The sequence below is a fragment of the Tamandua tetradactyla genome, chromosome 16 (genome assembly GCF_023851605.1).
Source record: "Tamandua tetradactyla isolate mTamTet1 chromosome 16, mTamTet1.pri, whole genome shotgun sequence".
Taxonomy (NCBI): domain Eukaryota; kingdom Metazoa; phylum Chordata; class Mammalia; order Pilosa; family Myrmecophagidae; genus Tamandua; species Tamandua tetradactyla.
Genome location: NC_135342.1, coordinates 50,078,756 through 50,093,572, shown reverse-complemented (window position 1 = coordinate 50,093,572; position 14,817 = coordinate 50,078,756). Strand labels below are relative to the sequence as shown.

The 14,817-nt window shown below is 41.8% G+C and overlaps 1 protein-coding gene across 2 annotated transcripts in view; it reads left to right on the top strand.

The window, feature by feature from the left end:
- Positions 1–14,817, top strand: part of AMFR (autocrine motility factor receptor) — a 67,627-nt gene that overhangs the window by 27,298 nt on the left and 25,512 nt on the right. For both annotated transcript variants that reach the window (XM_077132491.1, XM_077132492.1), the window contains exon 8: positions 538–648. In XM_077132491.1, the coding sequence (XP_076988606.1) occupies positions 538–648 (111 nt within the window). The remainder of the gene's footprint in view (positions 1–537; positions 649–14,817) is intronic.

Below are 14,817 nucleotides of genomic sequence, written 5' to 3'. Positions count from 1 at the left end.
GGAGTCGACTTCCTGTTATGAATTCCCACTTAGCTTCTGTGTGATTTGGAGCAATTACTTAACTGTGCTCCAGTTACTTCATCTCTAAAATAGGGATTATAATAGAATCTTCTTTCTGGAACTCTTGGGAGGGTTCAGTGAAATAATATCTGCAGATATGCTTAGAATGATACTGGGTACATATTTAGTATTCAGTAAATTTTAGTTCTTATATGATTTTTATCATCATTATTATTAAGTAGACGTTTCCTTGGACTTCTGACCTCTATTTTGTGGGGGTGGGAGTCACATGTTCCTTACACAGGTATGTGCCCACACCCACAATTACACCCACATACACTCTGAACCTCCTTGCGGAGGAGGTACTTAATTGTCCAACCTGAAGCTAAACCAAGTCTGAAAGTATAAGATTAGTAAGTATCTGTTTGTATCCAGGGGAACAGTTTGGAACTCTGAGGATATTATTCCTCTGTTTTGCCTGGGAACATTCCCTGTTTATGTGACAGATTCCTGTTAGGCTCTTTTTGTTTTTCACAGGTTTGCAGTTGCAACTCCAGAGGAGCTGGCTGTCAATAATGATGACTGTGCCATCTGCTGGGACTCCATGCAGGCTGCAAGGAAACTGCCCTGTGGACATCTTTTCCATAAGTAGGAGCTTTGTGGAGGGCCACATGGGACTTGTATTCTGTCTGGGGCATGTGGTTACCTGTTGTACCTGGCTTTAAGACTGATCCTAGCAGTGGAGGTGGGAGATGTTACCTTGAACAGGCTTTGGGGTGTTGTTGATGTTGAGTATGAAGGGAAGCTTTTGAGATTTCTATTTAAGTTTAAAAGCTATTTAAATACAAGATACCAGAAATGAAGTGGCTTTTAAAGAGAGAATATGTTAACTTGCAAATTTACAGGTCTAAGTGGAAATGTCCAAATTAAGGCAAATAAATGGAGAAAGATACCTTAACTACAAATAAAGGGCCAGTGAAGTTCAGGGTTTCTTTCTCAACTGAGAGGGCATATGGGCTACATTGGCAACTTTTCTCTCATAAGGCCTTCCTGGGGATGTTTTCCTTCTGCTTCAAAGGTCTCTGGCTGCATGGGCTCTGGTGGCCCTGGTGGCTCTAAAGCTTTTTCCAAAATGGTTCCCTTTTAAAGGGCTTCAGTAAGCAACCCCACCTTGAATGGGTATAGGCACATCTCCATAGAAACCAACTAATCTAAAGTTACTACCCACCATTTGATGGGTCACATCTCCATGGAAATAATAAAAAAGATTCCACCCAGCGATACTGAATGAGGATTAAAGGACCTGACTTTTCTGGGGGTACATAATAGCTTCAAATTGGCGCAGTATCTTTATCCTTTTTCCTTCCTGTTCTAGTTTGCTAGCTGCCAGAATGCAATATACCAGAAACGGAATGGCTTTTAACAAGGGGAATTTAATGAGTTGCTAGTTTACAGTTCTAAGGCCGAGAAAATGTCCAATTAAAACAAGTCTATAGAAATGTCCAATCAAAGGCATCCAGGGAAAGATACTTTGGTTCAAAAAGGCCAATGAAGTTCAGGGTTTCTCTCTCAAGTGAGAAGGCACATGGCAAACACAGTCAGGGCTTCTCTCTTGGCTGGAAGGGCATGTGGCGAATATGGCATCATCTGCTAGCTTCTTCTCCTGGTTTCCTGTTTCCTGAAGCTCCCCGGGAGGTGTTTTCATTCTTCATCTCCAAAGGTTGCTGGCTGGTGGACTCTCTGCTTCGTAGTGTTGCTCTCTCTGAATCTCTCATTCTCCAAAATATTTCCTCTTTTATAGGACTCCAATAAACCAATCAAGACCCACCCAAATGGGTGGAGACATGTTGTCCCCTAATCCAGTTTAATAACCACTCTTGACCAAATCACATCATCCAGGGAGATGATCTCATTACAGTTTCAAACATACAGTATTGAATAGAGATTACTCTACCTTTTTGAAATGGGATTTATATTAAAACATGGCTTTTCTTAGGGGGCATACTTCTTTTTAAACCAGCACACTTCCCTATACCCTCCAGACTGTTTTCTGCCAACAATTTGTCATCTTAATTTATGGGTGTGTTAGTTGTCTTCATATTCCTTCTTCACATAAGTTCTGAGATACAATACAGATGCCTGTGAGATTCAAAAGAGAGGTGTGGGAGATCCTTGCTTTTAAACAGCTTATTATCTAATGGGAGAGAGAAAGTGTATATTTTTGCATTTTGCACATGCCCAAAAGCACCATAAAAACACACACTAGAGAAATGGGCTGCCATAAAGTTTAGGCCAGGAACAGTAAACAGTCTAGAGCAACTGAATGACATTATTGAAGATTATAAGATAGGTTCTTCTGTAAACCTTCAAGATTGGAATAAATCTGTGTGCAATATGGACTCATCCTTCTCCCAGGGAGTCCTTGTCATCTCTCTGTAGAAGTCCCCACTGCCTTACATACTTATAGCCACAGATCTCATATGGGCTCTGTATATTTAACTTAAATCATTCTGTTCTTAGAATTCTCTTTGTTCTATTTATGTTGGTGGATCTAGAGATATTGTTTGGCCTCCCACTTGGCCCTTCATTATTCATCCTCAAGAGTACTTTACCAGGTTTGAGTTAGATTCCTTTATCACAAGCTCTGAGCTCAGTTTTGCATATTGAAAGACCTTTGATCTTTATAGCTTTCCTTTTTTTATATTTCCAAATAGCTTTTCTTCTCTTTTTTAATATTAGAAGGCCTTTGGAGCTGGAGTATTCTACAAATTTATTGGCAGATTTTTGTGTGTCCAACCCTGTTTGGGTTCTGGGGATAAAATAAAGAATATGTGATCTTTTGCTTTCATAGAGGTTTACTGTCTAATGGAGAAGATAGACATGAATTAATCAGTCATCTTTATGAATATAGGAGCATAAACTGAGATAAGTGCTCTAAAGAAAAGGAATATGGTTCTTGAGAGCTTGTGATAAAGGACTCTAACTCAAACCTGGTAAAGTACTCTTGAGGATGAATAATGAAGGGAGAGGCCAAGTGGGAGAGAGTTTGAGACAGATGGAACATCTGGTACAAAGGCTCTGAATTAGGGGGGAATAGGGTGTGTTGAAGGAAATGTAAGAGAACCTGTGTGACTGGAAGTTAGTATAAGATGGGGAGCGATGTTAGCTGGGGTAGAAGAAGCAGGTAGGGGCTAGATCCTATGGAGCTTGAAGGTCACTGAAGGAATGAAAAGCCATTGAAGTTTTCTCAGTAGGGTCAGGGATCAGATTTGCAGCTTGAAAAGATCCCCCTGCCTGGAGAGGAACTGGTTAATAATAACTATTCGAATGAATCAGGTGTGTGTGGAGAGTGGCTTGGACTACCGTGTGGCAGTGGAGTTAGAGAAGTGGAAGATTTGAGAGTGATGGGGAAGGATTTGGTGCTCTATTGGATGTGGGAGAGTGAGGAACATAGGAAGTGTCAGGGATCCTTTTTTGTTTGTGGCTTTTCAACTAGATGGATAGTGGTGTCTTTGCTGAGGTTGGAAATAAACACACATTTCTCTAAAACTTTTGCGTATGTCCCAAAGGGGACTGGAGGTTAGTTGGGAAGAATAACTCAGAAGTTGTTAGAGAAATATAATAACTTCAAGCATATGACTGAATTAATTTCAGGATTTCATTTTAAGTTAAAGCATATGATTAAATTAATTCAAGCATATGATTGGCTTAACTTCAGGATTTAATTTAAAAACGCTTGTTGATCTTGTGTTGAATTAGAACGCCATTTCTAGGCAATCATCTTGGTTTGCTTTACTTTGTAGCTTTATTTAATAAAGTGGGAGCAGGATCATGTGATGATAATCTAAGGGGAAACTCATTTTAATTTATGATAAAGCTAAACGTCTAGATTTCAGCAGACTGTAGCTGCATAATTGATTGTTATAGAAGCTGTCTTTGCAAGGTTTTAGAGTTCAATGAATATGTAATAACACTGAAGTATTATACTTAGAAGGAGAACTATTTCAATAGAATATTATTTATACTTATGTAGAAAAATATCTGTTTTCTCTAAAGTTTGGTTTATCTCAGTTGTAGAAATTTTTTTTTTTAAGGCAACTATGACTTGTTTTACTCACCTTGGAGTTTTTAGGCTATTTAATATGGGAATTTTTTTTTTTATTATTAATCAAAAAAAAGAAAAGAAATTAACACAGCATTTAGAAATCATTCCATTTTACACATGCACTCAGTAATTCTTAGTATCATCACATAGATATATGATCATCATTTCTTAGTACATTTGCATCGATTTAGGAAAAGAACTAGCAAAACAGCAGAAAAAGATATAGAATGTTAATATAGAGAAGAGAATTAAAATAATAATACTAATAAAAAAATATATATATAAAGGAAAAAGAAAAAAAACAAAAACAAAAGATACAAACAAACAAACGAAAAACTATATTTCAGGTGCAGCTTCATTCAGTGTTCCAACATAGTTACATTACACTTAGGTATTATTGTGCTGTCCATTTTTGAGTTTTTGTATCTAGTCCTGTTGCACAGTCTGTATCCCTTCAGCTCCAATTACCCATTATCTTACCCTGTTTCTAACTCCTGCTGGTCTCTGTTACCAATGATATATTCCAAGCTGATTCTCGAATGTCAGATCACATCAGTGGGACCATACAGTATTTGTCCTTTAGTTTTTGGCTAGACTCACTCAGCATAATGTTCTCTAGGTCCATCCATGTTATTACATGCTTCATAAGTTTAGTCTGTCTTAAAGCTGCACAATATTCCATCGTAGGTATACGCCACAGTTTGTTTAGCCACTCATCTGTTGATGGACATTTTGGCTGTTTCCATCTCTTTGCAATTGTAGATAAAGCTGCTATAAACACTGGTGTGCAAATGTCTGTCTGTGTCTTTGCCCTTAAGTCCTTTGAGTAGATACCTAGCAGTGGTATTGCTGGGTCGTAATCCATTCTGCCAGTCTATGTCTTTTGATTGGGAAATTCAGTCCATTAACTTTTAGTGTTATTACTGTTTGGATAATATTTTCCTCTACCATTTTGGCTTTTGTATTATATATATCATATCTGATTTTCCTTCTTTCTACACTTTACTCCATATCTCTCTCTTCTGTCTTTTCGTATCTGACTCTAGTGCTCCCTTTAGTATTTCTTGCAGAGCTGGTCTCTTGGTCACAAATTCTCTCAGTGACTTTTTGTCTATAAATGTTTTAATTTCTCCTTCATTTTTGAAGGACAATTTTGCTGGATATAGGAGTCTTGGTTGGCAGTTTTTCTCTTTTAGTAATTTAAATATATCATCCCACTGTCTTCTAGCTTCCATGGTTTCTGCTGAGAAATCTACACATAGTCTTATTGGGTTTCCCTTGTATGTGACAGATTGTTTTTCTCTTGCTGCTTTCAAGATCCTCTCTTTCTCTTTGACCTCTGACATTCTAACTGGTAAGTGTCTTGGAGAACGCCTATTTGGGCCTATTCTCTTTGGGGTGCGCTGCACTTCTTGGATCTGTAATTTTAGGTCTTTCATAAGAGTTGGGAAATTTTCAGTGATAATTTCTTCCATTAGTTTTTCTCCTCCTTTTCCCTTCTCTTCTCCTTCTGGGACACCCACAACACGTATATTTGTGCGCTTCATATTGTCATTCATTTCCCTGATCCCCTGCTCAAGTTTTTCCATTCTTTTCCCTATAGTTTCTGTTTCTTTTTGGAATTCAGATGTTCCATCTTCCAGTTCATTAATTGTAGCTTCTGTCTCTTTAGATCTACCATTGTAGGTATCCATTGTTTTTTCCATTTTTTCTTCTTTGTCCTTCACTCCCATAAGTTCTGTGATTTGTTTTTTCAGATTTTCTATTTCTTCTTTTTGTTCAGCCCATGTCTTCTTCATGTCCTCCCTCAATTTATTGATTTGTTTTTTGAAGAGTTTTTCCATTTCTGTTCGTATATTCAGCATTAGTTGTCTCAGCTCCTGTATCTCATTTGAACTATTGGTTTGTTCCTTTTACTGGGCCATATCTTCAATTTTCCGAGCGTCATCCATTATTTTCTGCTGGTGTCTGGGCATTTGATCAGATTTCCCTGGGTGTGGGACCCGGCTGGTTGAAAGGTTTTTCTGTGAAATCTCTGGGCTCTGTTTTTCTTTTCCTGCCCAGTAGGTGGCGCTCGTCTGTATGCGGGTCCCACCAGTAAAAGATGCTGTCGCTCCTTTAACTTGCCAATCCGAATCTTGCAGTCGGCCTGGGAAACCACGTGTGGAAGGGGGGTCGCCGGCCACCGCGGCTTGGGGGAGTGCCGGTCCAAATTGCCCAGCTGGCCCAAGACGCCAAGCGTGGCGGGAGGGCCCCACTATCCAACGTTCCCAGTCAGACCGGGGAGCCACGTGTGTGGAGGGGACCCCAGTCGCCAGCCGCCCCAGCCGAGAAAACGCGCGCCCCTTGTGTATCTCACCGCAGCGGATTCTCCCTGCCCGTTCAGCCGTTCCAGAATGGGGTACGCTGTCTTTTTGGCCTCTGTCGTGGCTCCAGGAGCTGTTTCGTATTGTTTCTGTTTCTTTAGTTGCTGTTCTGGAGGAGGAACTAAGACCCACGCGTCTTACTAAGCCGCCATCTTCTCCGGAAGTCCTGTAGGTGGTATTTTAACCAACTTCTTTTTCTTAGTCTCAGGCATGAACAAGAAGCAATTTACTCCCATGCACGTGGCCCAAGTACTCCATGAGCTATGCAATATGGGAATTTTTTGTGGGTGATGAAATAATGTTAGATTTGCTTATGAATATTGTGTCACAGTGTGCATTGTTGGAGGCAAAGATCTTAAGCACTTCTACAGTCCAAGTCTAGGCTAAATTTATTAGTGGTGTGATTTAACGAGTGTTTATTATGGAGAAGTGAAATTTTTAAATATTATTACTTATTTGTCTCCTTAAATGATCACAACAGGAATCTTAGGTACTTTATTTAAAAATGTGGTAGAATTGTATGTACATACACATGCAGATTACATTATTCATGAACATTGCTATCACCAACTCTGAAGGCATACAGGCTCTATCTTGTCCTCTGGGAAGGTTTTATTACTTGGATGCTTTTAGATTGCTAGGAAGATTGCCACATTATAGTGAGATTCTCCTGCATAACTTTTTTTAACCATTTTTTTATTGTTAAATATATATACAAAGAAAAGAAAGAAAAAGCAATGATTTTCAAAGTACACTTCAACAAGTATTACAGAACACATTTCAGAATTTTTTACAGGTTACCATCCACTGGTTCAGATATTTCCTTCTAGCTGCCCCAAAACACGGGAGGCTAGAGTAAATTTTTTTTTTCATTATGTGAAAAGTAACATGTGCAAAAAAAGCTATAAATTCCAAAGCAAAGGTGTTCTTCAGAGTTGACAGGAATGGTTTCGGTTGGGGTTTGGTAAACCCTGGTAATTAGCAATATCCAGCTGAAGCTAGCTTAAGAGTAGCCTTCAGAATAGCACCTTATCTTTATTTGAACTCTCTTAGCCACAGATAACCTCATTTTTTTACATTTCTTTTCCTCCTTTTGGTCAGGAAGGTGTTGTCAGTTGCACAGTGCCAGGGCCAGGCTCATCCCTGAGAATCATGTCGCACGTTACCAGGGAGAATTTTTTATTTTTTTTACTTTTTTTAAACGTAACAACATACAGACATGAACATTCTTACATATGATCATTCCATTCTTGGTATATAATCAGTAACTCACAATGTCATCACATAGTTGTATATTCATCACCATCATCATTTCTTAGAACATTTGCATCAATTCAGAATAAGAATTTAAAAGGAAAAAACTCATGCATATCATACCCCTTATCCCTCTGTATTAGTTAGGGTTCTCTAGAGAAACAGAATCAACAGGGAACACTTGCAAATATAAAATTTATAAAAGTGTCTCACGTGACCGTAGGAACGCAGAGTCCAAAATCCACAGGGCAGGCTGCGAAGCTGATGACTCCAATGGATGGCCTGGATGAACTCCACAGGAGAGGCTCGCCAGCCAAAGCAGGAATGCAACTTATCTCCTCTGAGTCCTCCTTAAAAGGCTTCCCATGATTGCATTTAGCATCACTAATTGCAGAAGACACTCCCCTTTGGCTGATCACAAATGGAATCAGCTGTGGATGTAGCTAACGTGATCATAACCTAATCCTATGAAATGTCCTCATTGCAACAGACAGGCCAGTGCTTACCCAATCAGACGAACAGGTACCACAACATGGCCAAGTTGACACCTGTCCCTAACCATGACAGTCCACCCCTTGTCAACTTGGCACCTATACCTTAGATTTCCAAATGAAAACAAAAATAAGCACACATTTTTTCTTTTACCTGACAATACTCAACTGTCCTGCATATAACTGGAAACACATTAAATCTCTCCAGAATAGGGTGCAAATCCTTGGACAACATTCATTCTTAAACTTGATATCTTACAACTTAAATAGTATAACACAAACAAAACAGCATTACAGTCCTCGTTTCTGTAACTGATCACGTGGTCGAAGTTCATATTTATCACTACCTTCTTCCACTACCCATTCCATGTTCCCTTTCCCCTCAGCAAGCACTTCAGCTGGCCGTGGTTCTTTGCCTGGTGGGGTGACCCAAACCTTCATTCCTGAAGTCTCAGAGCCATTAGTGGTCCTGCCTGGATTGTGTTGTTGCAGTTTTCCATTGATTTTAATCACAGGGCATGGTAGTACTAATAGACGCCCCAGGGGATCTCCTATATTCCAAGAAAACTCTTCTTTACCTCCATTATGTAGTTGCAGTCCTACTTCCTTCTGATAGTCAGGGTCAATTACCCCAGATAATAATGTAATTCCCTTCTTGGTGTGTTGATCCAGAGGCATAAGTAGCCCAAAGTGGCCAGGTGGCAATCTTAACTTCCAGTTCAGTGGTATCACTGTTGTTTCTCCTGGAGAAAGCACACCCCGTTTTGGAACTAAAACCTGTAGACCAGCAGAACTCAGGGTAGCAGGGACAGGAAGCAAAAATTTTCCCAGTGGATCACTAGGAGTAATAGTGAGTGGCACCACACCCATTTCCACCCCTTGGTTCCTGGACCCATGGATCCTGGCTATGGGAGAAACAGCACCATACAGTGGACGCTGATTCAGAGCATACACAGCTTCCTGGAGAACATTACCCCAGCCTTTCAAGTTTTTGCCACCTAGTTGGCACCGTAATTGAGTTTTCAAAAGGCCATTCCACCGTTCTATCAATCCAGCTGCTTCTGGATGATGGGGAACATGGTAAGACCAGAGAATTCCATGAGCATGTGCCCATTCCCGCACTTCATTTGCTGTGAAGTGTGTTCCTTGATCCGAAGCAATGCTATGTGGAATACCATGGCGATGGATAAGGCATTCTGTAAGCCCACGGATAGTAGTTTTGGCAGAAGCATTGCGTGCAGGGAAAGCAAACCCATATCCAGAGTATGTGTCTATTCCAGTTAGAACAAATCGCTGCCCCTTCCATGAAGGGAGTGGTCCAATGTAATCAACCTGCCACCATGTAGCTGGCTGGTCACCTCGGGGAATGGTGCCATATCGGGGGCTGAGTGTGGGTCTCTGCTGCTGGCAGATTGGGCACTCAGCAGTGGCTGTAGCCAGGTCAGCCTTGGTGAGTGGAAGTCCATGCTGCTGAGCCCATGCATAACCTCCATCCCTACCACCATGACCACTTTGTTCATGAGCCCATTGGGCAATAACAGGAGTTGCTGGGGAAACAGGCTGACTGGTATCCATAGAACGGGTCATCTTATCCACTTGATTATTAAAATCTTCCTCTGCTGAAGTCACCCTCTGGTGTGCATTCACATGGGACACAAATATCTTCATGTTTTTAGCACACTCAGAAAGGTCTATCCACATACTTCTTCCCCAGACCTCTTTGTCACCAATTTTCCAATTATGGTCTTTCCAAGTCCCTGACCATCCAGCCAAACCATTAGCAACAGCCCATGAGTCAGTATACAAACGCACCTCTGGCCAGTTTTCCTTCCAAGCAAAATGAACAACCAGGTGCACTGCTCGAAGTTCTGCCCACTGGGAGGATTTCCCCTCACCACTGTCCTTTAAAGACACCCCAGAAAGGGGTTGTAATGCTGCAGCTGTCCACTTTCGGGTGGTACCTGCATATCGTGCTGAACCATCTGTAAACCAGGCCCGAGTTTTCTCTTCCTCAGTCAATTCACTGTAAGGAACTCCCCAAGAGGCCATAGCTCTGGTCTGGGAAAGAGAAGGTAATGTGGCAGCAGGAGTGGAAACCATGGGCATCTGTGCCACTTCTTCATGTAACTTACTTGTGCCTTCAGGACCTGCTCTGGCTCTATCTCGTATATACCATTTCCACTTTACAATAGAGTGCTGCTGTGCACGCCCAACTTTATGGCTTGGTGGGTCAGACAACACCCAACTCATGATAGGCAACTCAGGTCTCATGGTAACTTGGTGGCCCATGGTTAAACGTTCAGTCTCTACTAAGGCCCAGTAGCAGGCCAAAAGCTGTTTCTCAAAAGGAGAGTAGTTATCTGCAGCAGATGGTAAGGCTTTGCTCCAAAATCCTAAGGGTCTGCGTTGTGATTCTCCTACTGGGGCCTGCCAAAGGCTCCAGACAGCATCTCTATTTGCCACTGACACTTCCAGCACCATTGGATCTGCTGGATCATATGGCCCAAGTGGCAGAGCAGCTTGCACAGCAGCCTGGACCTGTCGCAGAGCCTCCTCTTGTTTAGGTCCCCACTCAAAATTGGCAGCTTTTCTGGTCACTCGATAAATGGGCCGGAGTAGCACACCCAAATGAGGAATATGTTGTCGCCAAAATCCAAAAAGACCAACTAGGCGTTGTGCCTCTTTTTTGGTTGTGGGAGGGGCCAGATGCAGCAATTTATCCTTCACCTTAGAAGGGATATCTCGACAAGCCCCACACCACTGGACACCTAGAAATTTTACTGAGGTGGAAGGCCCCTGTATTTTTGTTGGATTTATCTCCCATCCTCTGACACGCAAATGCCTTACCAGTAAATCTAGAGTAGTTGCTACTTCTTGTTCACTAGGTCCAATCAACATGATATCATCAATATAATGGACCAGTGTGATGTCTTGTGGGAGGCAGAAACGATCAAGGTCTCTGCGAACAAGATTATGACATAGGGCTGGAGAGTTGATATACCCCTGAGGTAGGACAGTGAAAGTATATTGCTGACCTTGCCAGCTGAAAGCAAACTGTTTCTGGTGGTCCTTACTAATAGCTATTGAGAAAAAAGCATTTGCCAGATCAATAGCTGCATACCAGGTACCAGGGGATGTATTGATTTGCTCAAGCAATGATACTACATCTGGAACAGCAGCTGCAATTGGAGTTACCACCTGGTTGAGTTTACGATAATCCACTGTCATTCTCCAAGACCCATCTGTTTTCTGCACAGGCCAAATAGGAGAGTTGAATGGGGATGTGGTGGGAATCACCACCCCTGCATCTTTCAAGTCCTTAAGAGTGGCAGTAATCTCTGCAATCCCTCCAGGAATACGGTATTGCTTTTGATTTACTATTTTGCTTGGTAGGGGCAGTTCTAGTGGCTTCCACTTGGCCTTTCCCACCATAATAGCCCTCACTGCACGAGTTAGAGAACCAACGTGGGGATTCTGCCAGTTGCTCAGTATGTCTATGCCAATTATACATTCCGGAACTGGGGAAATAACTACAGGATGGGTCCGGGGGCCCACTGGACCCACTGTGAGACGGACCTGAGCTAAAACTCCATTGATCACCTGGCCTCCATAAGCCCCCACTCTGACTGGTGGTCCAGAGTGACGTTTTGGGTCCCCTGGAATTAATGTCACTTCTGAACCAGTGTCTAATAATCCCCGAAATATCTGATCATTTCCTTTTCCCCAATGCACAGTTACCCTGGTAAAAGGCCGTCGGTCTCCTTGAGGAAGACTTAGAGGAAGGTCAACAGTATAAATTTGTGGCAGTGTAACAGGTTTCTTCCCCATAGGGACCTGGCCTCCCCTTCATTCAAGGGGCTCAGGGTCTGTAAACTGTTTCAAGTCTGGAAATTGATTAAGGGGCCGTGATTCTGTGTTTTTGTAATTCAGGTTAGACTTCTGTTCCCTTGACCTAGAACTCTTTTGTTTATACAGCTCCAACAAGAATTTAGTAGACTGCCCTTCTATTGTATTTCTAGGCACCCCATGATTTACTAGCCAATGCCACAAATCTCTGCGTGTCATATAATTTTGATGCCTCCTTTGAGTTTGTTGTCTATTATAATACCCACGTCTACCCTGTCTTTGGTGATTAAGTGCTGCCACCTGGCTTCTGCCAACTCGGGATCCTGTCATCCCCATTGTGTTTAAGGATTCCAGCTCAGTGACAGCAGTTCCTACAGTAAGATCTGACCTACAGAGAATTGCAACCACAGAGCTCTTGAGGGATGATGGTGCTAGTCTCACAAACTTATTTCTCACTGTTCTGGTAAAAGGTGCATCTTCTGGACATTCCTGGGGTGTAAGAGCAGGCTTTGCATGATAAATCCACTCTAACATCCCAATCTCTCTAAGCCTCTGGATCCCCTCATCTACATTATACCAGGGCAGTTCTGGCATTTCAACCTCAGGTAATGTTGGCCACCTTTTGATCCATGTTTCAACCAACCACCCAAACAAGCTGTTAACACCTTTTCTAACTGCTCTAGCTATAACATTGAATGCAGAATCTCTGCTTAGTGGGCCCATATCAATAAATTCAGCCTGATCCAGCCTTATATTCCTCCCACCATTATCCCACACTCTTAAAATCCATTGCCACACATATTCCCCTGATTTCTGTCTATATAAATTGGAAAACTCACACAGTTCTTTTGGAGTATAACGTACCTCCTCATGTGTGATACTTTGTACCTCACCTTTAGGGGCCTGTTGGGACTTTAGTCTAGTTATAGGTCTAGAAGAAATGAGGGGTGGTGGGGGTGGGTCATGAAAAGAATTAGAAATATCTTCCAAGCCATTTGCTTCAGGGCTTTCATTTGCAGTTTCATCTGGTGAAACAGGATTAATAACTCTAGGGCTAATCCCTTCAGGAGGAGGTTGGGTGGCCAATTCCTCAAGGCAGGCTGAAGGTGGGGCGGCTATGTCCTCAGGGCAGACTATTACAGGGTTATCTAAAGAAGGCTCAGCATGGTCTAGGGTTTCAACCTCACCCCCAACATCATTATCAATCCATATGTCACCATCCCATTTTTCAGGGTCCCACTCCTTTCCAATCAATGCCCTCACTTTAACGGCAGACACCATGCAAGACTGAGATTTCAGTTTACGTTGTAAAGTTGCTACTCTAACAATAAGATTCTGAGTCTGATTTTCAGAGATCTCAAGTCTACGGCTACAGGAAATAAAATTTTCCTTGAGGATACTCATAGAAACCTCTACATCTTTCAGACGGCACTTAAGCTTCTTGTTTGAAGCCTTAAGCCCATCCCTTTCACCCTTTAATGCAGACAGTGTATCTAACAACAACCAACCAACATCTCTATAACTCTTATTTCTACAAAACTCTGTAAAGGTGTCAAGAACATTATCCCCCAGAGTCTGGCTTCGTACAAGCGAAGCATTAGGAGAATCGAATGATGATATTTTGACTATCTCCTTTGCCAACTCAGTCCATGGATTGGGAGTGTCATTCTGATTATGGGAATCAGAGTCCTTAGTGTCTCTGAGCCCAGTCAGAGTAGAAAACCATTCATAAAAACCCATTTTTAAGATTCTGTTCCTTAAGAACCACTCCTGGTACCAAGATGTATTAGTTAGGGTTCTCTAGAGAAACAGAATCAACAGGGAACACTTGCAAATATAAAATTTATAAAAGTGTCTCACGTGACCGTAGGAACGCAGAGTCCAAAATCCACAGGGCAGGCTGCGAAGCTGATGACTCCAATGGATGGCCTGGATGAACTCCACAGGAGAGGCTCGCCAGCCAAAGCAGGAATGCAACTTATCTCCTCTGAGTCCTCCTTAAAAGGCTTCCCATGATTGCATTTAGCATCACTAATTGCAGAAGACACTCCCCTTTGGCTGATCACAAATGGAATCAGCTGTGGATGTAGCTAACGTGATCATAACCTAATCCTATGAAATGTCCTCATTGCAACAGACAGGCCAGTGCTTACCCAATCAGACGAACAGGTACCACAACATGGCCAAGTTGACACCTGTCCCTAACCATGACACCCTCCCTCTCATTGACTGCTAGTATTTCCATCTACCCAATATATTTTAGCCTTTGTTTCCCCCTTCTTTCTATACCCCTTACCATTCCGTTTCATTGATCACTAGCATTTCAGTCTACTAAATTTATTTTAACATTTGTTCACCCTACTATTTACTTATTTTTAATCCATATGTTTTACTTATCTATCTGTACCATAGAAAAAAAACATAAGACACAAGATTTTCTCAATCACACAGTCACATTATATCATTATACAATCATCTTTAAGAAATATGACTACAGGAACACAGCTCTACATTTTCTGGCACTTCCCTCCAGCCTCTCCAATATACCTTAACTAAAAAGGTGATATCTATATAATGTGTAAGAATAACCTCCAGGATAACCTCTCGACTCTGTTTGAAATCTCTCAGCCATTGGCACTTTGTTTTGTCTCATTTCTCTCTTTCCCCTTTTGGTTTAGGTTTTCTCAATCCCTTGATGCTGAGTCCCAGCTCATTCTAGGATTTCTGTCCCACGTTGCCAGGGAGGTTTATATCC